At 40.6% G+C, this 26483-nt stretch overlaps 2 protein-coding genes across 3 annotated transcripts; both read right to left on the reverse strand.

The window, feature by feature from the left end:
• On the reverse strand, window positions 1-7090 carry casp3a (caspase 3, apoptosis-related cysteine peptidase a). The gene is made up of 6 exons (XM_061828933.1): window positions 6844-7090; window positions 6542-6681; window positions 5550-5678; window positions 3802-3977; window positions 2438-2549; window positions 1-2262 (listed from the first exon to the last, which is right to left on the reverse strand). The coding sequence occupies exons 1-6, from the start codon at window positions 6903-6905 to the stop codon at window positions 2033-2035; spliced, it is 849 nt and encodes a 282-aa protein (XP_061684917.1). The 5' UTR covers window positions 6906-7090; the 3' UTR covers window positions 1-2032.
• Window positions 7091-9568: 2478 nt separating this feature from the next.
• On the reverse strand, window positions 9569-26363 carry LOC133506500 (oxysterol-binding protein 1-like). 2 transcript variants are annotated; one of them, XM_061830709.1, is made up of 17 exons: window positions 26295-26363; window positions 26055-26189; window positions 24321-24466; window positions 23549-23757; window positions 23313-23472; window positions 21963-22074; window positions 21698-21896; window positions 19482-19596; window positions 19318-19375; window positions 18187-18354; window positions 17859-18104; window positions 16597-16717; window positions 16414-16517; window positions 16241-16336; window positions 14828-15012; window positions 14513-14742; window positions 9569-10066 (listed from the first exon to the last, which is right to left on the reverse strand). In XM_061830709.1, the coding sequence occupies exons 1-17, from the start codon at window positions 26334-26336 to the stop codon at window positions 9915-9917; spliced, it is 2478 nt and encodes an 825-aa protein (XP_061686693.1). In that variant the 5' UTR covers window positions 26337-26363; the 3' UTR covers window positions 9569-9914. The 2 variants fall into 2 exon arrangements, with proteins under 2 accessions (XP_061686693.1, XP_061686692.1); XM_061830708.1 differs by having other exon boundaries at window positions 19312-19375.
• Window positions 26364-26483: the final 120 nt, after the last annotated feature.

Genomic DNA, 26483 nt, shown 5'->3' on the forward strand with positions numbered 1-26483 from the left:
CAATATGTTGGAGAATTATAACACAAACACACACTCACCAATTAATACTTATCGATTGTCAATTATTATTACATTGTCATATTACTGCCCCAACACCATCCTGTGTCCGCCTGTAGGAATAAGTCACATTTTTTTTTCTGAAGTACACTTTTATTTTGAAGCACATCACCGTAAACAAAAAAGTTTCCAATTGTATCAAAAAACATAGTCAGTCCAGTCAAATAAGATTTAATGACATCATCAAACACCAGAAATAATGAAAAAGATTCAACTGAAATCTTTGCAGCAAAGTATTGAATGACCTTTTGCGAAAATCTTTTTCAATTTAAGATTTGTTTTGACAATGTCACAACAAAGCTGATTGTGCGTGAAAACATAAATCACAGCTTGGATTGCCTTATTTTTATGATACATTAATATCATCATGTATTGCACTGGAAAAAAAAAATCCTTCCGTTTCAGTTGCACACGATTGAAATGTGGTAAACCTGCGATTTTCGCCTCTTTTCCTCGAAACTAATCAAAATAATGTGCGTCAGTTTAAGACGTTTAACGCATTCATGTGCAACTGATGCAGATGTTCCAATTAAGTGAAATTTAAGGTTTTTTTCCCCCAACCTGTACCAACATTCTGTGTGTTAAATATATTTGGGCCTGTTCAGTTTTGTTTTTAGATTTGAACATCGAATGCTGTGGTGGGCCAAATGCACACAGCGGGATAAAAGTAGGCAGAGTCTTTGCAAATTGAAACGGATTTAAGGAAGGATGGGAAGGAAGGTGGCTGCGATGGTATGAAAGGAAGGATGATAAGAAGGAGAGCGGAGAGAGAGGGAAATTGAAGGATGGAAGGCAAGAAATGGGGATTGTTGTGCAAGGCAGGATGGATGGATGGATGGATGGGAGGAAGGAAGGATGGGAAGTATGCATAGAAGGCAGGAAGAAGGTGGGAATGGAAGGTTGGAAAAAAATTAAGAATGGAAGGATGCATGATTAATATGCGAGGAAAGAAAGGAAGCATCAGCGAGGGAAGGATATGAAAGGTACTGCGAAAAAGGAAGGAAGGGTGGAAGGCAGTGAAGGAGGATGCAAGGAAGTTATGTGAGGAACGGAGAAGGGATGGATGAAAGGGAGGAAGAGCGGTTGAAGGAACGGAGGAAGGAAAGAAAGGAGAGATGAAGGTGCCTGCAATGGTATGAAAGGAAGGATGATAAGAAGGAAAGAAGGAGAGAGAGAGAAAGAAAGAGGGAAAATTGAAGAAGGATGGAAGGCAAGAAACAGATTGCTGTGCAAGGCAGGATGATGGATGGATGGATGGATGGGAGGAAGGAAGGATGGGAAATAGAGGGAACCACGGGTGGTATGCAAAGAAGGCAGGAAGGAAGGAAGGTGGGAAAGGAAGGTAGGAAAAAAATTGAAGGAAGAATGGGAGGACATGTGATTGGCATGTGAGGAAAGAAAGGAAGCATCAGCGTAATGAAAGGAGGGAAGGATATGAAAGGTACTGGGAAAGAAGGAAGGAAGGATGGAAGGCAGTGAAGGAGGATGCAAGGATGTTATGCAAGGAACGGAGGAGGGATGGATGAAAGGGAGGAAGAGCGGTTGAAGGAACGAAGGAAGGAAAGAAAGGAGAGATGAAGGAAGAATGGAATTTAGGAAAGAAGAAGGGGCTACGCAAGGACGAAGGATGGATTGATCGTAAGAAAGGAGGGGACAGATAAATTGAAAGAAGGAAGAAAGGAAGGTCGGAAAGAAGGAAGGATGGAAGACCATCAGAAAGGAAAATGAGGGTGCTGTGTGAATCAAAATTAATCTTTTGCAAAGTTGATAGCTGCTTTTGTCCGAGCCTGTACATGTTTGGTGCACACTAGTGGCGTCATACGTCCCTGAATTGTGTAAACAACAAAAAAACATACTACAAAATTCCCAATAAAGTGAGCATTTATCACAAAACGCTGAACAAAAAACGCAATAATAACGCTTATCGAAATGGCTGCCAGCTGAAAAGATTTTAGGGAAAAAAAAAAGGAAGTGGTCAAGGTACAAAGTACATCTCCTTGGTCAGCATGGACACGATGCACGGGATCTGCTTCTTGGCGTCGAAGCCCGGCGCCGTCGACACCGACTCGAACTCCAGCGCCACCTTGTGGTTGACGCGGGTCAGGATGTGCTGCAGCTCCAGCGCGTGGCCGTGCGCGCTCAGCATCTCGCACAGCGATTGGACGAACCACGAGCCCGTCATGGTGTTCCTCCACGAGTAGTAACCTGGAGGGAGAAAAAAAATACAAAAAGTCGGAAAATACGACTTTTTATTTTATTATCATAACATTAAAAACTTTCACATTTTGGAAAAAAACAAATTTTGCTTATTAAGAAAAATGCTGTGATAATTATGACTGTGATCAGGAGTGGGAGTTAAAAAAAAAAAAAAAAAGGAGACCTGGTGCAGTGGAGTAGGCGTAGAGGAAGTCCGCCTCGACGGGGATCCTGGTGACGCCGTCGTCAGCGCTGTCTGTTTCGATGCCGGCGTCCAGCTCGGTGCCTCTGCACGCCTTCGCCGTCCATAAGGGGGACGGACGCAAAATTGCGACAATGACCACAGAGCGGTGCCTCGGGATACGCATCGAATTCATTCCGCGGCCATGCTCGAAACTCAAAACACCCGTCACTGAAATCATCTTTCTGCACTGAAATACATGGAAGTGCCATTAATCTGTTCCAGCCCATGCAAACAAAAATAGTTTAGTGTTTTTTTAAATTAGGAAAATAGTACTGTGTGATATATTTTAGGACAGTAACAAAATAATGAAATAGAATGTAAAGAATTTAATTGTTTGTGCATCATAACTTAATGCTGCAATCCATATCAGTGTGCTGTGCCTCCCAGTTGAGAACCTTGTCCACCACGTAGCAGTATAATACTAATTTATCACAATACCCATCCATCCATTTCCTTAGCTGCTTATCCTCACGAGGGTCGCGGGGAGTGCCGGAGCCTATCCCACGTGTCAACGGCAGGAGGCGGGGTACACCCCGAACTGGTCGCCAGCCAATCGCAGGGCACATGGAGACGAACAGCCGCGCTCACAATCACACCTAGGGGCAATTTAGAGTGTCCAATTAATGTTGCGTGTATTTTTTGGGATGGAGACTTTTCAGCACGGGGGAGCGCTCAGACCTGGGTCCTCAGAACTGTGAGCCCAACGCGTTACAGCTGCGCAACCATGCTTTTTATCACTATATATTTTTGTAAAATTTTCCTTGCATTATGCAGAAACTATACATAAGACTTTTCATTTTTTTTTCTTGTAGTAGTGCAAAAGGATGAGAAAATTATTCCTCTAAACACCCACCCATCTCTCCATTTTCTTAGCCGTTTATCCTCACAGGGGAGTGCTGGAGCCTATCCCGGCTGTCAACGGGCAGGAGGCGGGGTACGTCAGCCAATCGCAGGGCACATAGAGACAAACAAAACCACACCTAGGGTCAATTTAGAGTGTCCGATTAATGTCGCGTGTTTTTGGGATGTGGGAGGAAAACGGAGTGCCCGGAGAGAACTTGCAAACTCCACACAGGCGGGTCCGGGTTTGAGGCCAACGCTTTATACCATCTGATCCACCGTTCTGCCCTCTAAACATTAATAATAATAAAAAATGCTATGTTTGAGTGCTGCTCAACCACAGAACAGGAAATAATCTCGCTATATGCTCCAAGGTGACAGTATCGCTTCCTGTTTTTATATGTGGCTTAGATACCTTGAAAGGGCAACTTCATTTCCATTAAGTAGCAAAAGAGCGCTCGTACCTGTATGAAGAAGAGTTTGGGCTTGCCCACCAGGGTTTTGCAGCGATCCCCGCGGAAAAGCGAGGTGAGGTGCTTGAGCTCCACGGAGCCGTCGGTGCCGAAGAAGACGCCTTCGTCGCCGTGACTCAGCAACACGCACACCAGTGACGCGCAGCCGGTGTGATCCTCCTTGGACACTGCGGAACGGTTATAGAAATGCAACATTAATAAAGAAACAAATCATTTCAAGTCTAGGAGTAGACTACTATTGCACTAAACATTTTTTTTTTTGGGGGGGGGTTGGTTAATCCCAGATAGTTTCTTTTTTTTTCCATATCACTTATCCTCACAAGGGTCAAGGCAGGGAAGCCGAGAACATGCAAATTCCACACACGCGAGGCCGCACTTGAACCCGCCTTTTCTGAACTGTGAGGCCAATATGCTAATCAATCGTCCAACATCCCAATGGATGTATTTTATTTTTCTATAAAACAAAGACAATTATGTGGATTTGAAACAACTAGCGAACTGCCTTTAAAAAAATCTGCAATCTTAATGCGAAAAATTATTTGATGGCCTAATGAATAGCAATAATGTTGCATTGTTATTACCCACTAACGAATATTTGAACACAAATAGTGCAGCAACACATCCATACAGACAAAAAAAATATCCACATAAACATATTTTTATCCTCTGTGAAAAGCTATGCTCTGATACAGTGCTCAGATGTATTTTTTTTTAATATGGTTAATTCAAATTAATATATGTGTTCCTAGTGGCACAGTGGTTCAATGGAAAAGCGTTGGCCTCACAGTTCTGAGGTCCAGGGTTCAATCCTGGGCCCCGCCTGCGTGGAGTTTGCATGTATTTTATGATGAAACTGTCAACACGGGTTAAGGTAACTACCACTACTACAGTACTGTAAATACCAAAAGTTGTGGATGTTCAATACAAGCATTTGTCATAAATAATGTAAGAACAGAATTTGGGCGGGTGGGAAAGTGTTGGCCTCACAGTTCTGAGGAACCGGGTTCAATCCCGGAGGCGCCTGTGTGGAGTGTTTGCATGTTCTCCCCGTGCCTGCGTGGGTTTTCTCCGGGCACTCCGGTTTTCCCCCCTACCTCCCAAAAAACATCCAACATGACAATAGGTGTGATTGTGAGTGCGGCTGTTTGTCTCTATGTGCCCTGCGATTGGCTGGCGACCAGTTCAGGGTGTATCCCACCCGCCTCTTGCCCGTTGACAGCTGGGATAGGCTCCGGCACTCCCCGCGATCCTCGTGAGGATAAGCGAGAAAGAAAATGGATGGATGAATGGATATTTGATAGACTCTGGCACTCCCGTGACCCTCGTGAGGATAAGCGGCACAAAAAAAGGAGGGGGGATAAGTTCCCATGAAAAGTATCTTAATAACTTGCATTTCTTTAAATTCCAAGGTAGTTTAAAATATATTTTATTGTTGGGCATATTTTAGACACTGTACAATAATAATAATTTCCTTAGTGATGTAGTACCACTACCTATTGTGAGGATAAGCGGCTAAGAAAATGGATAGATGGATGTTTGATGAAATGCTTTTTTTCCCCTTTGAAAATAATGTAATGTCAAGGAACAAGACGATTATGGATCTGAAATAAAAAGAAAAACCGACCCCCAAACGAAGAGATGATTTGAAGTGACATGATTACCTTTATTATTTGATTGTTCGTATGTACCACACGTTGCATAACGTGAGCGTTTGCATGGGCGTGGCTTTGTGTACTCACCTGCAGTCAGAAGCTGCTTCATCTGCACCACTGTCTGGTCATTGTAAACTTTGCACTTGTAACCCAACTTGGTGAAGACTTTCACGGCGTTCGCCGCGTCAACGTCGGTGCCGTTGCGCTGATTCATGCCTGCAAAGGCAAGACGCCGACGTTGGGATGACCTCCACAAATACTAATTCTCACTTTTTGACTCGTTCAAAGGCAAAAAAGTGGAAGAAGAACTTGTAAAAAAAAAAAAAAAAAAAAAAAACGCGGCTCCATGTGACCATGCCTGCCCGCACGCTAACCAATTTGCGGTCGTGCTCATTTCCTCACGGACAAGAGTGAGCGGAGTCATTCAGAGGCACGTCAAATTGCACAATTATTTTTGGAAGATAACTTTTTCCCATTTCCTTGTAATATTAAACAAATCTCTTGGTAGCTATGATATCGGATAGATAGATAGATAGATAGATAGATAGATAGATAGATAGATAGATAGATAGATAGATAGATAGATAGATAGATAGATAGATAGATAGATCAATTGCAATTAATACGAGATGGGTGAATAAAAATAGATAGATAGATAGATAGATAGATAGATAATAGATAGATAGATAGATAGATAGATAGATAGATAGATAGATAGATAGATAGATAGATAGATAGATAGATAGATAGATAGATAGATAGATAGATAGATAGATAGATAGATCAACTGCAATTAATACAAGATGGGTGAATAAAAATAGATAGATAGATAGATAGATAGATAGATAGATAGATAGATAGATAGATAGATAGATAGATAGATAGATAGATAGATAGATAGATAGATAGATAGATCAACTGCAATTAATACGAGATGGGTGAATAAAAATAAATAGATAGACAGACAGACAGACAGACAGACAGATAGATAGATAGATAGATAGATAGATAGATAGATAGATAGATAGATATAGATAGATAGATAGATAGATAGATAGATAGATAGATAGATAAGATACCTGTCCTCCTGTCAAAGTTCTTGTTGTTGATGATGATACATTGCCCTATGGAGGGGAATTGGAGACTGTATCTGTAGCTGTGCGACTGAGCCTGCTGGGCATCCACATCCATGGTCTCGGTCCTGGTACAAAATACACAACTTTACAATTTTTTTTAAACAACAACAATAAGAGTAAATTAGAGCGAGGGTTTATGACTATTAACCAACGTGGTTTTTTTTTGTTGTTGTTTTTTTTGCTTGTTTTTTTTTTTTTAGTGACAACAGTGAGCGGTGGCTAGCCGGCTTGATATTGAAACTGACCGTTGCCCGTCGCCTGCTCTCGTGTCCGTGCAGTCAACTCCAGCGGGCCCGTTAGCCGACATTCTCACTCCACGCTCAGTAATGCCACTTACTCCACTCTGACCTATGACACAATTAAATGGAAGACTCCACGCGACGGGAAGGAGGGAGGTAGATCGGACTGAGAGGGAGCTCGTAAGCTAGGAGGAATCGCACTCGTGTACTAAGCAGGGCACGCCCACCTTCAACGTCATTGGCTGCAGGACCTTCCGGTAGGAGGGGTCCTACTGCATTGAAATAAAATATCCCAGGATAAGACCAAAATAGCCTAAAAACAAAACCATATATATCATCATTTTTTAATTTTATTTTGTACAAATGTCACCTAACTTTGGAACGGTCACCTCGTTTTTATTAGCATTCCTTCCCGGGATGCAAGATCCAATCATGTTGTAGTGGGCGTGTCCCACCGCGACCGTGGGGCGTGGCTTGCCTAGAACACAAGTGGCATTCCGAACGGCAAAGACGAAGTTAGTAAACAAAAGACTGATGTAACTGCTGGTACGGTAACTCGTTGGAAGGCAACGAGCTTGCCGTGCGACAGGAAATGGATGTGCAAAAAAAAAAAAAAAAAAAGGCGGTCACGAAGAAGCATGTTTTTGGGACGTGAGATGAACCCTCCGTACCGTACAGTTGCACAGGCACATGAATGAAAACACAACACGGGCGAGGCCGATTTGAACCAGCATCTACAGAAGTATGAAGCAGATGGGCCAATCCTAAAATGAAATCAATAAATAAAATAATAGTATAACTATATGTTATATAATATCTAATAAAATAATACTAGCAATAATAAATAAAATCAATATACAGCAGTTGGAATGACCAATTTTGGTGATTTTTTTTTTTCAAATGACTGCCAATTAAACAAAAACATGAATTAAAATGTAAGCAAAATCTACAATTGAGCTACGAAAACCTCTGGATACAATTTCTCGTAAAAATACACAACCAGTAAAATTTAATTTAAAAAAATGCAATCTTTTCCATTAAGATTTTTTTGTTCTTAGAGATCTTGCATGACTTTTTTCTCAATATTACAATTTTATGTGTGAAATATTTAATTTGACTGAAGCTTTTGAATTAAAATCTTCATTCTACTTGAAAACAGCATTCTAATATTTGCAAAATATGTATTTTCTCTTGAACCTAACCCTGAACTACTGCTCCAATGTCAGCGTAGAACACTCATGCGCAACAACAAATAAAGTGGATAATCACATATTTTAATTAAACCATAAAGTGTCTCCTGTTAAAATTCTTTACATACAGAAAATATATACATGTTTTTTTGTGTAGAAATTACAGAAGAAATTAAAAAATAAACACAGTTAATTCAAACAAGATTGTGGGGAGAGAATGTTGGGGGAAAAGGGACGTGTAGGCTATAAACAGTGGCACCCTGAGATGTGAGTGACCCAACGTACGAGTTTTTTTGAGATACGAGCCATCATTCGGCCGGTGTTTTACTTTGTCAACGCGCCACTGCATATGTCCGAAAATAAATAAAGGATATACTATAGCATGTAAAAAGGGAAATAAGGACTTCACACCAAATGAATATTGTTCACATTGGTAACAGAAAGTAAGTACACTTAAATAGTACAAAAAAAACCACATGAATCTCATACAGTGCCAAGTCCTTCAGTCTGTAGCGAAGGATGTACAGTACTATACTGTACAAAAGCATAAATTATCCTCTTGAGTAGGTTTAGGATGGCAACAGATTGACCCTGAAAACAGGAACTGACTTTACACCAATTCCAACGGGAAAAACGTTTTTTCGTGTTTTGTTTTGCTTTGCATAATACACAATAACAGCATGTGAACATACATGTTTTTTCATGTCAAGTTACAAACTTATTTTCCATCCATTTTCTGAATTGCTTATCCTCACAAGAGCTAGCTGTCGTCGGCCAGAAGGTGGGGTAGACCCTAAACTGGTTACCAGCCAAATCGCAGGGCACATGGATACAAATATCCATTCGCAGTCATAATCAAACTGACGGGAAATTTAGAGTCCCTGATAAATGTGTTTTTGGGGTGTGGGAGGAAACCGTAGTGCCCTGAGAAAACCCACACAGGCACGGGAAGAACATGCAAACCCCACACAGGATTGAACCCCATTCCTTAGAACTGTGTGAGGCAGAAGCTCTCACCAGTCACGCTACTGTGCCCAAACTTATTTTTGGAATTTTTTTTTTCCTCATCAAATGGTGATTATTAATAATAATTAATAATATTTATTTTCATGGTCGCATTAAAATGATTTTTTTCCTGAATTATACATGATTTAATTATTTGTATATTTTAGATTTCCTCATATTGTTCACAAAGATTGAATATCATAAAAACTATTGTAAAATTATGATTTTATTCAGATGCCTTTAGGTTGAAACATTACTATGACCTTAGTTTTTTTTTTTACATTCTTGTAATTTTAACATTTTTACTTGTAAAAGCTTTCTCTAAAATCAATAATGGGTAATTTGTTTTACTCGTAAAATTGTAACTTATTTTTCACATTTTAAAATTAATAATTTGTAATATTTTGACTTTATTTTCACATTACAGCATTGTCCTGCAATATTAACATTTTCACCTATAAAAGTCGCTTCTCACAAAATTAAAATTCAATGTTGTAATAAGATTTTGACTTTGAAAAAAGAATTGAATGAATGAATTTTATGCTCATAATTTTTTTTGTCATGAAAACATTTTTACATAAATATTTTCCCCCTTGTAATATAAAAAATATTCTCATCATATTACATTGTTTTGCTCATAAAATTAGATACTTTTCTCTTTGTCATATTTTTTCTCATAATATTAGGAAATTTTCATTCCAGGATAAAGTTCCTCAACAACTATGATTATTTTCCTTTTCTTATCAGAGCAATATTGTGTTTATTTGCTCATATGATTAATTTATTTTTGTGCACTAAAAAAAAAACAAAAATAAATAAAACTAACGAAAAAATTCTGTCGACATCTCCACTTGGCTTTCATTTTTGTTCTTATTTTCCAGCCTAGGGTCCGAAGATGTCAGGGCAGACGTCCCAGCTGCCGCCGCTGTCCTTGGTCTCCCAGTAGCCCCCCTTGTAGACGTGCAAGGTCTCTCCTGACGTGGGGTCGTCCACCTTTTCGAACCACTGCGCCTGGTATCTGTCCGGATGGGCAGCTGGAAGATGTAAGAAGAGGATCCCAATCAATAGATAGGCTCCAGAACTAGCCTTGACCCTCGTGAGGATAAGCAGCTAAGAAAATGGATGGATGGCTAATGTTTGTGCAATAGGTCTGACCGAGTTCCCCTCTTCTCTCAGCTTCAAAATGGCTTCAGTTTCTCCCATACACATCTGCTCTTCATGTTTGCATAATAGTAAATGCAGTTTTCATAGGTGAAACCCAAAGTCAAAAAAAAAAACAACATTAAAGCAATTACTCTTTAAAGCGGTAACACCTGAGCAACTACAAACACCCACGCCACGTTCCAATACTTGTGCTCATTTGAAAAGTGAGTTGGGTTCAAACAAAAAGTGCTCCATCCTGAGTCATTAAAACACATCGAGATGTAAATACCATTAAATAAAAGCTGGAATTTATATTTTTTTGTGGAAGTAAATCAGTGCCACAAGGATTTGAATTTGAAATGTAAAGTGATCACAATTTGAATAGTTGCCACAATTCGCTGTCTGAAATTCAAATGGCTACAATTCGCTGTCAGAACCGAACAGCCAGCCAATCGCAGTTACGCTTTGTTAGTCACGTGACATGCCATTCTAAAAAGCATAAATGCGATTGGCTGGCTGTTCGGTTCTGACCTGAAGTAACCTTGCCTGGTGGCACAGACGGTGAATTTTCGACAGCGAATTGTGGCAACTATTTAAAATGTGATCACTTTACATTTCAAATTCAAATCCTGGTGGCACTAATTTACTTCCATACTTTTGTCTCGTATTCAGCTTTTGTTTTGAAATCCAAATGTCACCCAGACTGCCGATACTACAAGTCCCAGGATGCAGTGCAACAGCACAAAGTCAAATTTTTGCGTGTACAGTTCCGGAAAACAATACTAGACCACCCTTGTTCCTCCAATTTCCTGTTAATTGTAATTCCTGCATCACTAAAATGTATTATCACCTGAAGAAAATATAGTGAACCCAATTAAAAAAATGCAAATTATTCCATAATACTATTTGAAATACTTTATCTTCATTGTATTGCGAATGATTTTCAAAACACAAGGGAAATCGCTCGATATCAGCGCTTAAATAAACTCTCATGAGCTATTAGTGTCATCATCAATATATATTTCTCCAGTACCAGGCATTATAAATGAACATGAAACTTAAAAAAAACAAAGATGGCCTGTTACAATACTTACTTTTGGCTGTAGCACCACAAGAAATTTCACTGTCTTGGGCTGAGAAGAGCATGAAAATACTTAGAACGCTAACATGTGCTACTCTAGTATATCTATATTGAGAGTGTCAGGAGGCTACTTGCATGTGACGGGGCGAGGAGGAGTGTGAGGTTTAGGAGAATCCTCTGTGTCAGCTGAACATCACCACACAAAAATCTTTCATGAAATCATCAGCTGTCACTAAACACTACCACGCTACGCTACATGCTACACAATGCTAATCTATCTTTCAAATGTGCTGCGCAAAATTTTAAGACTTCATGTGAAATGACAGCAAGTGTCTTGATTAAAACCCTAACTCCGTCTTCAAAGTATTATTTAAAACCCAAATCCTTGCTTGAAACCTCACGTACAACAACAAGCCTGTCTTGAAACCCCACTTTAAAACTCCAACCTTTGTTCGAAACCCTGGGCTTCTCTTGAAACCTTAATCTAAAACCTCGAACAATGGTTGAAACCCCAATTTTAAAGCCCAAGCCTAAAACCTTGAAACCCTAACCTTTGTATGAAACCATGAATTCAATTTCTTAACCTTGGATTGAAACCCTAACTATGTCTAATTTGAAACCATACAGTAAGGCTGTCTCGACACCCGCATTTGAAACCCTGACCCAAATTTAAAATGGAAATTAGCACCCCACACATTTTCTTGAACCCTACTTGAAATCCTAACTTAGATTTGAAACCCGAATTTGAACCACCACTCACTGTTTGAAACCCTTCTCTTGTCTCCAAACCTTAATTTGAAACCCAATTGTGGCAACCCAAACCCTTTCTTGAAATCCTAATTCCAAAGCCCAACTTCTAACCCAAAGCCTGGTTTGACACCCCAAGCTTGTCCCAAATCTTGTTCGAAACCCTAAACCAGACTTGAAACTTAAAATACTAATGCTGGCTTGAAACCTTAACCCAGGCCGGTAATTCTAATTTGAAAGCCAAACCCTACCCCACTTACGTTGTTCACAGGTTAAGACCACAAAACAAAATAACGTATTTTCCGCACTATAAGGCCCATCTAAAAGCTTTTAATTTTTTCAAAAGCTGACGGTGCGCCTTATAATTCGGTGCGCCTTATATATGGGTCAATATTGAATATTGAGCCTTTAGTGCAACTCCATCTAATGGATGCATAATGTAACCCCGGCCTCTACTGTAGCATCTATTCTATGCGCGTTATAATGTGGTGCGCCTTATAATCCGGTGCACCTTATATATGGGTCAAGATTGAATATTGAGCCTTTAGTGCAACTCCATCTAATGGATGGATAAGGTAAAGCCAGCCTCTACTGTAGCATCTATTCTATGCGCGTTATAATGTGGTGCGCCTTATATATGAAAAAAAAGTCTTCAAATGGGCCATTCATTGAAGGTGCACCTCATAGTGTGGAAAATACAGTAAGAAGAAAGTGATCTAAAAGAAAATGGCGTGGTAATATGTAACGACATATTCCCAATAACACCAATAAATAATTGTACACTGAGTTTGTGTGGCGATACTTGCTTTCATCTGAAACCTCACTCGGTTCAGTTCCGGTCTCGTCAGCGTCAGCTAGAATGCAAATGACTCAAGTGAGTAATGACAATTACACGCACGCAAACACAAAAATGCATTTTTCCTCAAGCCTGAAGCAGGTAGTTGTCAATTTTTTTTAAACCGAGTACCACCTCAAGCTTTTCAAGTAGCCGATGCCATAATGGCTGACATTATAACACTTTCGGCACAACAGCTACTACCTACAAAGACAGCTATCTATATTCATTGTTGGCGGATAAAATGCTACCTTGCACTAATTTTAAGTATTTAAACAGTAAGTCTGCAAGATGACAACACAGAAAATACAAGATTGTTGCATAGCATTACTATTACCTAATCACATAGAAACAAGATGGGTGTTTGGAATGACACATCACAGACTGAGAACCACTACAGGAAGCCCGCATACCACACTTTGGGAATCATAGGCCTAATGCATGAAAATGAGCATTGTACTTGCTTTCCAAAGGTGAGCCACTGTTTGGATCCTGGGTTGAGGCTTTGTGAAGGCACACAGACAAGCAGAGAAAATGTACAAAGACAACACAACACAGCACACACACACATGCATGCATCTTCACCTTGTCGTTCTAGCTGATTACACATAAGCATCTAACGGGTTAATGACCTCTTAAAAACCAAGAGCTACTTCTACGGTACTGATTAGTATAAAAGCGTACTAGTTTGATACACACCTCTGGAAAAGCAAAATTGATCAGAACTTATTTGGGCATAAATCTAGTCATTGTTGTTCCCACTATGGTTTGCTCCTGCGATAAAATACTGACCAATCCAAAATCCAATTGTTCTTTTTGAGAATGGCAACACAGAAAAAGAATTGACACATCTCACTGGTGAAGTATTTTTAAAACAGACCCACAGGCTACTCATCGGGTCCTTGAGGGGTAGAGCACTACGTTTATGTCCCCTGCTTTATCACGTTGTTGACCGGCAAAGAAATACATGTACAATGAATGGAAAATAAAACAAAAACTTTTATGATCCCTGCCATAGACTGATTTTTGCATTCGTTTGTGTCCCTTTGTGTATGTCGGACCTAAAAGCCAGCTCTTTTCTGGTCCTCTGCCCCCCATGTTGTTGTTTGGCATGAATGGCGCGCACACACAGCATTGAGTCTTCAGTCACTCATATTTGAAAAATGTACAGGTGTGGTCAGTCATCCCCGCAGATATAGAGTTACAGGTGTGGTCCACCAGTCATGCCCGAAAATATAAAGTTGCGGATGTGGGTTCTTTTTGTAATTATGAGTGTACCCCTTTAAGAGCGGAGGGGGCGGTGTCAGGTAAACTGTTAGGAGACCCGTGTGCTTCCGTTAAAAAAAAAAAAAAAAAAAAAAAAAAATGTCAGGTTCTAGTTCACTGTGCTGGATCAGTTTTCATGTGCGCTGAGAGTCTGCGACAGTGGCACAGCTTGCAGGGAACATTAGTCAAGACTACACAGAATAAGCGACATCTTTCAATATCTATGTCTTTCTACTCGCAACAAATTTTTTTTGTGCTCGACTGTGCAGATTTGCAAGCACGATGGCATGCGGGCACATACGCGCTCGTCAAGTCACAGTGACTGAGTTCTATTTTTCTGATTGGCCAAATAAGACAACGTCAGATAATCATCCTATTGGCTGAGTATCTGTCAACACGGATTATTACCTTCCTCAGGTGTGTTGGCTGCTTTGACGACCTCTCGTTCCCTTTCCCGACGAACCGTCCGTTGCTTCTCCTCTAACCGCTGCTTCTCGGCATTGGCCTGGTCCCATTGGCCCTCCTCCATCAGACGTTGGTCGGGCCGCCGCCTGCTGTCCGTCGGTGCCACCCCGTCCTCAGGTTCGTTGAGGGTCAACGCCAGTGATGAGAAGTAGTACATGCTCTCTGCGCCCTCTCTACAAAAAAAAAAAACAAAAAAAAAAAAAACATCTCAAACATTTACTTCATCTAATTATTCGCGAGGATTGGAGTACTGCGTACGGTAAGGGGTTCTTTCTCCATATTTCCTTGGCTTTGAGGGTCTGGTAGACCGTCCTCTGTTTGCCCTCAGTGCCGTTTTCGCTCTTGCTGCTCTGCATGATCCTAGAGAAGTCCATCTTCTCGTCCCATGTCCCGGACAGCACGTAATGTGCCTTTCCGTCTTTGTCCATCACCACGCCCGTCACCTGCCAGAAGAAAAGCGGAGTGTCATTATAAACAAGCATTTAATCTGATTCAGATATTCCTACCCTTGCAAATACAGCACATATCAATTTTCCCGTTTTAGTGGGTGAATATTTATCCGAATGATGTGATTCTCGCGTTATAAATAATAGGTATTAAAAACAAAAATTGATAGCTGACGTCTCCCACCATATATTCAACTATGCATTTTTTAAATTTTAATCTAATAAAACTTTTAAATTGAGATTTGTTAAGTCAATAAATTATTTTGCGGCATTTCCTTTTGTAATTTAAATGTTAATTTAGGTTAGGATGATTTTACTAAAATAAATTTAATCAGATTGTTCATTTTATGTAATTTAATCTGATTTATAATAAAAATAAATCAGGATTTTCACATTCACAATTTAATCAGATTTGCAAGTGAAATTTTTATTTTTTTAAAAGAAAATCAAACTTTTATCTTGCAAGATGTTAAAATTGAATTTTCAAAAATCGGCAATTTTATATTTTCATTTCTATTGATCCATTTTCTTTGCTGCTTATCCTCACGAGGGTTGCGGAACTGGTTGCCAGCCAAACGCAGGACACAAAGACAGTAAACAGTCACACTCCCAATCACACCGAGGGGCAATTTAGAGTGTCCAATTAATGTTGCCCGTTTTTGGGATGTGGAAGGAAACCGGAGTGCCTGGAGAAAACCACGCAGGCACGGGGAGAACATGCCAACTCCACCCAGGCGGGGCCGGGAATGAACCCTGGTTCTCAGAACTGCGAGGCCAATGCTCTAACCAGTTGCTCCACCGTGCCGCCTGGGAGCAATTTTTTATTTTTTGCTGCCTATTTCAATTTCAATATTTATATTTAATTAAATAATGAAATATTATATTTTACTCAGATCATAATTTGCAATTTACATGGTTATTTATAAATGTTTTTTTTAATTTAGATTTACAAATATCTACTCTGATTATTTACATTTGCATTTATTATGATTATTGAAATCACAATGAAATATAATCAAATAAAATAAAATAAATAAATTTTATTTTGAATTAAATTTGCACCACATTTTTGTTAAGTAAGATGTTCTCAGTGTGTAAATTGTGACCAATCCATCCCAGGACAAAATCCAGGCAGATATTGGAAAAATTATTAGAGCTTCTTTTGGGAGAGGTAATGAACATCAAGTAGTGTGCATATATTTATGGCCATAATACACAAACTCACCTTTCTTGGCACATCTCTGGAGAAGTAACTATATGGAGTGAATTTAAGGTGGCATCGATCGCCCGTCTTGTGGTTGACCACATCAATCTCCCCTGACTGAAAAAAAAAACTTCATTGTTCAAATAGTTAAAAGAACATGACAAAATTACCTTCAGATTATGTCATCATTGTACCTGATCAATCCATAACTTGCCCACAATTATATTGTGCACTGTGGTGGTGACTTTCTTCCAAGAGTAATGGTTGCCGCTCTTGTCAAATATACACTGGATTGAACCTGAGGAAGACAGATGAGTTGCATTTATATTAGTTCAGAAATGCAGATGTAGCATAATCCTGTAATAAGGAATACCCACCCAAGGGAATGATAGACAAATATTTTCCTCGGAACTTGCTGGCTAAGGTAATTTCTTGTCTTAGGATCCAGCCTTTTTCAGACGTGGCATGGTGGGCTGCTGCAGGCGGGTGGTGGCTCACCTGAGAGAACAAAGAGGAAGGGCAAAAAAATTATCAGAATCATTTTTATTTGGCAAGTATGTAAAAAAAAAAAGGAATTCGTTTCGGGTTACAGGTACGACAGTCAATTGACAAACTACTTTTGAGGCATAAAAACTCACTTACTGAGCAAAAAAAAAAAAAAGTTACCAACGCCACGGCAACGCACTTTTTTGTGCAAAATGATCCCTGCCGAGTCATCTGGTACAGTACAACCTTGGTTTTCGACCACAATCCATTCCAGGAGTCGATTCGAGAAGAGATTTGTTCGAAAATCAAATTGATATTTCCCATGTCTGGGTACAGAGACTGCGTTAGCAAATAATAACAAAGCGCGTCGTGGGTCAGCTGATCGGGCCGAGCGCGTTATGATATTTCCGGGTTTTTTTCTGCGGCGTGGGAATTCACAACGAAGCACGTCGAGGGTCAGCTGGTCGGGGGCGCGCGTTATGTTATTTCTGAGTTTTTCGGCGGTGTGGGAATTCACAACAAAGCGCGTTGCGGGCCAGCTGATCGGGCCGTGCGTTATGTTATTTCCGGGTTTTTTGCAGTGCGTTCGAATTCACAATAACAACGCGCATCGAGGATGAGGTGGTCGGGCCGCGTGTGTTTTGTTATTTTGGGGTTTTTTGGTAGTGCGTTCGAATTCACAACAACAACCCGCGTTGTGGGTCAGCTGGTCGGGCCGCGCGCGTAGTGTTATTTCCAGGTTTTGTCGCAGTCGTTCAAGTACCGATTTTTGTTCGAGAACCGATTTGTTCGAGAACGGAGACGTTCGAGAACCGGGTATTCTCTGTAACTTTGAAAAGTTGGTTGGTCTGTTGCGGTGACCGCTGTGCAAATGGTGCAGAGACTTAAATAAATTTATGCAGTTTAAATTGACTAAATTGTCCAATAATCCTCCCACATCCCAAAAACATGCATTAAACGGAGACTCTAAATTTCCCTTCAGTGTGAATTTGAGTGTGAATGGTTGTTTGCGATTGGCTGGGAACCAGTTTGGGTGTACGCAGGCTCCTGCCTAAAGATAGCTGGGATCGACTCCAATGAGGCAAATCGCAACTCCAACTTTCCTGTATATTCAAAAAGTCAACGTTTTAGGTGCTTGTATTGTAGTTTCTACCTGCTCGCAAAGTGAGCGGTAGCCACACTCTCGCAGGCGATCCAGCTCGAAGGTTTCCCCCAGCAGAGGGTTGAAGGGCTTGCCGGTGCGGTGAACGGTGGTGGAGTAGGACGACACGGTGAAGGCGGCCACGTAGCACATCTGCTCCAGGGAGCTCTGACACTTGGCCCCCCTGTCCAGCAGCTCGTAGTACTCCAGGTCCTCTGACAGCCGTTGCAGCATTGACAGAGGCTCGTTAAAGTTCACCTAGAGGAGAGGGAGATGAGGGAGGTTTTGGCGTTACAATGTTCAGGCGGCCGGCGGCGCTTTTGCGTGGCAGCTTCCTCACGGGCATCGGTATCTTGGAGAGCTCCTTTCCAATGCAATTTTTCATGATGCTCCACAGGTTGAGGTAGTAGTTGGGCTTTTCCGGGATGCGTGTCCGTCGCTGCTTGACAGGCTCCAGCTCCAGGGGTTGTGGGGACTCGGGACTGGAGGCCAGTGAAAGGTCATCAAACTGAAACAGGAGGAGAAGGAAAACTTAGTTACAATACGGGAGAGGGGTAGAGTGAACCCGTTTATTGTGCTGATACATTCCAGACAAAATAGTTGAAAATCTGTCACAGACCTGTATTAATTTTTCAATGAAAGCATTAAACATATTTAAACGTATTGAAACACTTAAAATTAAAAGTTAAACACTTTCCAAATGTATTGTAAACATATGTGAAGATAAAAAAAATCTAAAGAAAATACGATATAATGTATTCTACAATTGACCCATTTCAACTTAGTTTCTTTAATCCATTCATCCATTTTCTTAGCCACTTATCCTCACAAGGGTCGCGGGAGTGCTGGAGCCGATCCCAGCTGTCAAATGGTCGGAGGTGGGGTACACCCTGAACTGATTGCCAGCCAATCGCATGGAACATCGAGACAAACAGCCGCACTCACAATCACACGTAGGGGCAATTTAGAGTGTCCAATTAATGTTGCATGTATTTGGGATGTGGGAGGAAACGGGAGTTCCCAGAGGAAACCCACGCAGGCTCGGGGAGAACATGCAAACGCCACACAGGCGGGTCCGGGATTGAACCCGGGACCTCAGAACTGTGAGGCCAACGCTTTCCAGCTGATCCACCGTGTCCCCCTAGCTTTTTTTATTGAGCGTGAAATGATCTAATGACCAGTAGCCGCTTGCCTAGTCGCAACACCCTAACTCCGCCCTGATCGCTGTGGTAGCAAAAGTTCTTTGGCCCCATAGAATACAGCAGAACTTCGAAAAAAAAAAAAAAAAAATCAAGTGATTTCAACTAGAGCATGACGTGGCTGTTGAGTGTGCTGCAATTCAATTTTCTTTGTATATTTTGATTTCAGAAAGTCATTAAGACACCGGGGAACTGAGAAAGAAAATCCTTGTAAAGTACATTTGGAAATACTATGTTTCCTTTATAGAGCAATAAAATGAACACACGTTTACCGACTGATCGTCCAAGCCGGTCTCATTGCTCAGCCTGCTTACACTGCTGCCAGATCTCCTGTAGGAAAGAAAAACTATTATGCCAAATTGTTCACTCATCTGTTTACAAGCACTGAATCCTTGCCGTAGCTCTACGCTCATTAGAACGCTCGTGCTCGGGTGACCTGTGATATTTGGGGTCAGCGGGGATGGTGATGAACTCTGCCGGGTCCTCCATGGCATCGAAGAACTCGTTGTCATCATCCTCGTCGCTGGCATCCCCCTTCCCAGTCATTCCACCTGAAGCAAAATGTCGAGGAACACATGACACAATGTGAGAGGGGAGGATATAGTTGCATAAACATAAAACATTGGTGCTCATGACATATTGGAATGACCACATGTCTACTGAAGACGCCATCTCCACATAACATAAAATCTGCTTCGATATTGCACAGGAAACCAGTTTACTGCGTTCTAGTATGTATTCCTGGGTGCTTCAAAAATCAATACTTTCGGTCTTGCATCACTCCAGCCTTTTTTTTATGCATTAACCGATTTAGTGTGATAAAAATAGCCTGAGAACAACTCTATAAACTCTCTTGAACGTTTAAAGGATATGAAGTGTGGTAAAAAGCTGCCCATTACCTCAATCTGTGGGAAAAAAAAGTTTGATGTCAAAATGTCACACACTGTATATTAAAAGTCTCCATTTTTGCAGATTCATTTCCCCCTTCCACACGCTTTGAGTGCATTGTTTTATTTACTGACTCACTCATGACTGAGACTTTTGACAAAGAGTTTCAGAAGAACACATAACTAGTGTTGCACCAAGTACCAAAACCAGGTACATACAGAGGTGTTCTGATGTAAAAAATAGCATGCACGTACATGTAATTTGTTTTTTGTTTTTTTTAGTACTGGAAGTTTGACATAAATAAAATAAATTACTAACAAAGATCTTTAGTGACAGCGCTCAATTCATAGAGTGTCTTTAAGACCAGTGCCCAAAAAGCTCCTGCCTGTCTTCTGACAAGTTGTGTCCATGGGACTCTGTGGAAACCATGATAGCAAAATGGCTTCAAACTACCAACTACCTTCTGTCTCCTGCGGATAGTTTAGGATGCATTAACCATCGGAATGCAACCACAAAGCCTGCAGCTCAGGAGGTTACGTGAGTTTAGTCAGTTTTATATGCAGTGTATTTTATGCTGTTAGCACGAGATAGCCTGATACAACTTAGCGTCGTGTAAATTGCGCACACTGGTTTGGCAGCAATTTAGTTCACCAGTTCTGTCGATGACATCACACCAAGACATGGTGACGTATCAATTTTGGGAATGCAAAAGGGGTGTTCCCAAGGCAATATACCAATTGCTCCCAAATAAATCAATATGATTCCAAATGATTGCCAGATTCATTTTCTGACGCAAAGGATGCTTAGAAAGAACTTGTCAGTGAAGTGTAGGCCATCCGGACATTCTGAGTCCTTTAAAGGTCCACTGTCATGAAATGCATGATTTTTAGTATGTTATTAATGAAAAAATGGCAGCCGGTTTTCACCACAAAACATGATTTTGAACTATAAGGCTTTTTGTCACTCCCACCAAGAAAATCCTCTCAAGGGATTTGTTTTCGACAAGAACCAGGAAGTGACGTGAGTAGCAGATGCCCACTCAAGCGGTCTCGTCTGTTTATACTAGTTTTACCTCCGGGAAGGTAGCTCGTTGTTCCTTTGTGTTAGCCAAAATGCCGGCTCGTTGTATTACTGGTTATTGTTCGAACACTCGGGAGGATGGATTCATTCTTCATACTTTTCAAAGACCCAGTTCGTCGTAAGAAATGAATTGCACGGGTGCAAAGTACGGGAGCTTTGTGGGTTCTAAATGACAGGTAGATGTGTATACAGCTATTAAAAAAAATATTTTGGGGGGGAGGGGGGAGGGGGACGTAATCCTCTCAGAATGTAACGAAAGATCCGCGCACGTAAGTCAGGGGTTCTAAACGTGTCGATGTACTCGTCAGCGCCGAGCACGGCTCATACATACTCTTTGGGAGTCTGTTTTTAGTTAGAAGTGATACGCATATCATCTAAATAAGGCTAGAAATGAAACGATAGGATAATATTGCTTCGCTCGATTGTGAGATGTTCTCTTTTTTTGAAAAGCGCTTCCGTGTCCCATAGTAGGTGGCACAGCGTGTTTGTGACGTACGGTGTGACGTAATGAACAGAGGATGCAGGCAATATGGCTACCACTCGGATGTCGAATGAGACTTCCGCAACTTTGCGCATGGATGACGCGCCCTCCGCTCAGATTTATTTTTTTTCGTTATATGCATTTTTCATTACAATATCTATAGGCATGACCCTTGACCTTTAAGAAGGGAATGTGAAGCATACCTTTGCTTCCTAAATCCATGTTGCTGTACGACGGCAAAAGCACGGTGGCTCCCCTGAAAGCTCTCTCCAGGTGGTTGTGCTGCTTGGCCAGTTGTTCCAGAGTGTCCTCCAAGCGGATCCTCTGCGCTCTCTCCAGCTGCAAGGCCTTCTGCCAGCGCTTACTGTGGTTCTGGGCCATGGACAGGAAGTCTTGGCACGCCTACGCACGGCGAACCAATCAGCCGGTGATGACGTCAAGGCGTTTTCCCGGCGGGCCGCGACTTACGTTGATCATTGCGTTGGAGGTGATTCGGAAGAGCGTGGCCCTCTCCGTGACCTGTCTGATCTTCTCACCCATGTCCACTGCTGCATGAATCCCCTCCAGTTCTGACAAAGATCTGTTTGAGGAATAAGTCAGCTCAAGCATCACTCCGCTGTTAAATAAACATTTTTTCCGCTCTAACATTTTTCTCATAATGCTACGACCATTCTTGTGACATCACAACTTGTACCTTGAAACGGTGCGAGTTTATTGTTAGAACACAACAACTTAATATCATTAAGGTATTGCTTTTTTGACTAATCTCATATATTTATTTAAAAATAATACTCTTCTGGAAATATACTACAGAGTAATAGTTTTTAAAATGATTTCTTATAACTGTGAGGTTTTTTTTTTTTTTTTAGAGTTTCTTGTAACCAAGTTGTAATTTTTTTTCTTGAAACATTTTGAGTTTATTTTAGTTCCATTATGTCCGTTTGATCCTGTACTTATTTAGGTAGTGTTATGACATTTTTTGCAGCAAACTTTTTTTCTTGTACAATTACAACTTTAGCATTTTTTTATTGCACACTTGCACCATTACGATTTAATTCTGGTCAGGCTACGTCTTTCTATAAGACTGTATTAGAACTTTGCTCTCATAAATTTATGACTTTCTCACAGATTTACATTTTTTTTCTTGTGATACAATTTTTTTTCTACGAACTTTGTGATTTTTTGTCTTTCAAAAATATGGCTTTGTTCAAGTCACTTTAGGTCTTGTAATATTTTATTCTCATAGAGTTACAACTTAATATAAATGTGCAACATTTTCCCTGCAAGGCCTCCACTTTTTAGGAGTACTTTCTTTATGCACTCAAAATTCACATGAGTCTTGTCTTTGTAATATTTTATGTATGATTATTGTATTCTATCCAATAAACCTTTTCAAAACTTTTTTTTCTCATAATATACAACTTCATTCTCTTTAGTTAATGTAAAATTAAATGTGCAGAATGTCATTATTTAATTTGTAATATATTTTAAAAAAGCAAATTCATCCTAGTAAAATAAATTTCGCTTGTAATCAAAATAATGCATTATATTTCTATTGAAGCTGTCAGCACGGGTTAAGGTAACTACAACTACTACTGTACTGTAAATGCCAAAAGTTGTGGATGTTCAATACAAGCTTTTGCCAAAAATAATGTAAAAACATAATTTGGGCGGGTGGGTAAAGTGTTGTCCCCCGCCTCCTGCCCGTTGACACCTGGGATAAGCTCCAGCACTCCCGTGACCCTTGTGAGGATAAGCTACTAAGAAAATGGATGGATGGATGGATGGTCCATCTTGATGACCTCGGGTTTACGCTACCTTTGCAGAGCTGATCCATGCTTGACAATGAGGTCATTGCAAGTGTTAAGATCCTCCACTTTGCTGCTGAGCGTGCGCAACGTAGACTGGATTTCAACGTTGCGGCCGCCCCCCTGCCCCGAAGAAGGGGGTGCTTCAGATGCTTCATCCGCTGATTCATCTGTCAATGACGGTGATGAAGACAATCAAGGAAAATGCGACGTGAAAAAAAAAAAAAAGAGGACATTTTCACTCACCGGATAGATCCTGGATGGGAAAGGCCTTTGCCTTGGCAAGCTCCAGGGCGGTGATCCAGCGTTGGCGCTCCACCTCCGAGTTAGCTTTCAGGTGGTAGGTCTGCGCGCCCCCGTTGGAGATGATGAAGTTGCACGAGTCCTCCACGACGATGTTGGCCGTCGCCAGGTTGATGGTGCCGCGACACGTGTGGCCCATCTCGGCCTGCGTCCTGTGAATGTCTCATACCGTTATTATTTTGTCGTTGTAACATTACTTCTCATCGGAAAGAAGAAAAAAGCTTTCTTTGTAGCACTGTGACAAATGTGTCACACATATTATATTTTTTTACATCTTCCTTTTAGAAAAAAATTAGCTCATTTTTCTCATCATATCACATTTTTAATCATGGTTTTTTTCTCACAACATTGCATTTTTCTCTTAATTTTAAATTTTTAAAAGCATTTTTTCACTTAATGTTACTACACATGATTTTAACATCTCATAATGTTACGTGACTTTGTCTCAGAATTTTCTGATGCCATTCTTTTCACATTATGACATTATTCGTGCGACATAAATGTATATGTGGTTTTTATTTTTGTGACATTGCGTTCAATTACACAAATTCTCAGAGAATAGCAACTTTAATCTTGTTAAAAGAAAAACGGGCCGTAATAGCGCTGCAGTTTGATATGTAAACAACCTCCCCGACAATTCTGTTGCCTGTAAAAACACTCCTGATGTCACGTGACTTAGTTTCAAGTTACACAGCAAATGACACTTCATTCATACCGATAATATGAGAGGAGTCCATTACTGAGGACAAACCAGCGTCTCTGGTAACCTTTAATGTAGTTGGTCCATTTGAAGAGCCAGCCCTTGTACATGTCTCCCGGGCTGGGAGCTGGGGGCTTGGACTCTGATGACATCACAGCAGCCTGTAGCGGAGTAAAAATAAATCTTAATTACTTTGTGCCGTTATTTTTGAATATGACTGTATACACACACACACACACACACATATGTACACGAACAAACAAACACAGGTACAGTAAACCGCTACATTGCAGTTCACTTTGTGTGTTTGGGTTGTTTTAAAACTGTTTAAAGTATATCTCCTCCACTACATCGCAGTTTACTTTTGTGTATTTGTTGTGCTTTAAAAGTGTGTTTAAAAACTCTAAAAGATACTAGGTACTGTAAATGTTGTAAAAACATTTCAGGGGTATTTTAGAATAGGTCATGTCCTGGATCGTAAATGTAACTTGGAGTTGGGTTGACTGTATACAGTTTTTTAATTGACTAGAACTTGAGGAAGGAAGGACTAAAAAAGGAAACCAGGAAGAAATCAAAGCTATATGAAAAGAAGGGAAAATGGAAGGATGATGACTGGAAAGTTGGAAGAATGTACAGATGTTAAGTTTGAGGTAAGACACAAGCATGGTATGAAAGGAGGTCCGGATGGAAGATAGGGAGAAACAAGCAAGTGATGATGGAAGGATGAAGGAAAGATGAAACAAGGGGGGCAAGGACGTAGCTTTCCGTGGATGTAAGAAAGCTATGGATTAAGAAAGGAAGAAAGAATACAGAAAGAGGGATTGAAGGGTAAATTCACCCCAAGGATATATGACAGATGGAGAAGTATGGACAAAGACAAAAAGGGATGGAGGTTGGCCGGAAGAGGAGGAAGCACAGAAGGAAATGAGTAAGTGAGGAATAAAGTATAGGAATGATAGAGGAGGAATGATGAATCAAAAGTAGCTAGGTAGGACAGAAGAAAGATAACAAATACAAGGATGTGAGGGAGGGAGGAACTCGCCGTCAATTTCGGGGTTCCACCAGGTCAAAACCACCTACAAACTCACACCTGGACTTGATACTGGTTTTAAAATCCTACTTTGAAACCTTCAACCTTTTAATTTACAAGATTTAATTTGATATATTTTCAAGTTTAGCGTATTATACTAACTATTTTATATGCACGTTATCATTTGCGATTGCCGGCCTGGCGACCAATTCAGAGTGTCTCCCGCCTCTCGCCCGAAGATGGAGCTCGGATACAGTCCAGCACGCCCGCGACCCGAGTGAGGATAAGTGTTAAAGCGGTATGCAAAATTGATTAATGGCTATACGTTAACATAATGTCAGAATTATGGCAAGTGATGGCCATGATAACATCAATGAACATTCGACAACACAAGGAAAATGCAAGCCTCCTGGACCGATATACGTCATCATTATGACATGGTGGTGACATTTCACTGTCATCCAATTCAAATGGATCACATTCATGTTTGAACATGACTCGCAGGAGTGAAGTACAAAAGTCCTTAAAAAAAAAAGTGTTGTTTGTTTCAGCTGTCAGGAGGTGACAGCGGCGAGTCGCCGGTTAAGCTAACCTCTTTTCCCTGGTAACTTTTCTTGTTCTCATTTCATTTCAGGAATGTTTCTAAACGGTTATAATGTTCGGTATCAAGCGGATACGTGTCATTATATTAGCGTGGAGCGAATAATGGAACGAGTTACCTGAAAAGAGCAGGAAGCCGATTCAAGGCATGAAAATCTCCTTAAACTCCGGCCACCACTAAGCTTGCTTGCTAGCCCGGAAGTTGTCATCCAAAGCGGACGAACACGTCGGACGCTTGACACCCGCTCCCATAACTGTCAAAAATGGTTACAAAAAAAAAATCCCAAATGACAAACGTTTATTTTCCGTGACATCACAAAAAAAAAACTTCGTTTGCGTTTGCATTGCTTTGACATTACGCAGGGCGCCCATTGAAAAGTTCCGATGACACCTCGTCCCATCCGCTGCCGAACCAACAGAACCTTAAACGTCATACTGCAAAAAAAAAAAATAATAATAATAATAATCCTAAAATTGTCAACAATTACACATTTTAAATTGGTTGGTGTAGTTGCATTTAAATTTACAATCACAAGACGATTCACATA

Source organism: Syngnathoides biaculeatus, chromosome 9, assembly GCF_019802595.1.
Source record: "Syngnathoides biaculeatus isolate LvHL_M chromosome 9, ASM1980259v1, whole genome shotgun sequence".
Lineage (NCBI taxonomy): Eukaryota > Metazoa > Chordata > Actinopteri > Syngnathiformes > Syngnathidae > Syngnathoides > Syngnathoides biaculeatus.

Bases quoted from the DNA above. Each gene is read 5' to 3' on its own strand.
- casp3a (XM_061828933.1), bottom strand. From the start codon at position 6,905: ATGTCGGCTAACGGGCCCGCTGGAGTTGACTGCACGGACACGAGAGCA. The intron at 6,682-6,843 runs GTCAGTTTCAAT...AAAATTGTAAAG, and splicing joins AGAGCAGGCGACGGGCAACG to TTGTGTATTTTGTACCAGGA. The intron at 2,263-2,437 runs GTCTCCTTTTTT...TTCTCCCTCCAG, and splicing joins CGCCTACTCCACTGCACCAG to GTTACTACTCGTGGAGGAAC.
- LOC133506500 (XM_061830708.1), bottom strand. From the start codon at position 26,336: ATGGGACGAGGTGTCATCGGAACTTTTCAATGGGCGCCCTGC. The intron at 24,467-26,054 runs GTAACTCGTTCC...ACTCCGCTACAG, and splicing joins CGGCTTCCTGCTCTTTTCAG to GCTGCTGTGATGTCATCAGA. The intron at 19,597-21,697 runs GTATGCTTCACA...ATTTTGCTTCAG, and splicing joins CATGGATTTAGGAAGCAAAG to GTGGAATGACTGGGAAGGGG.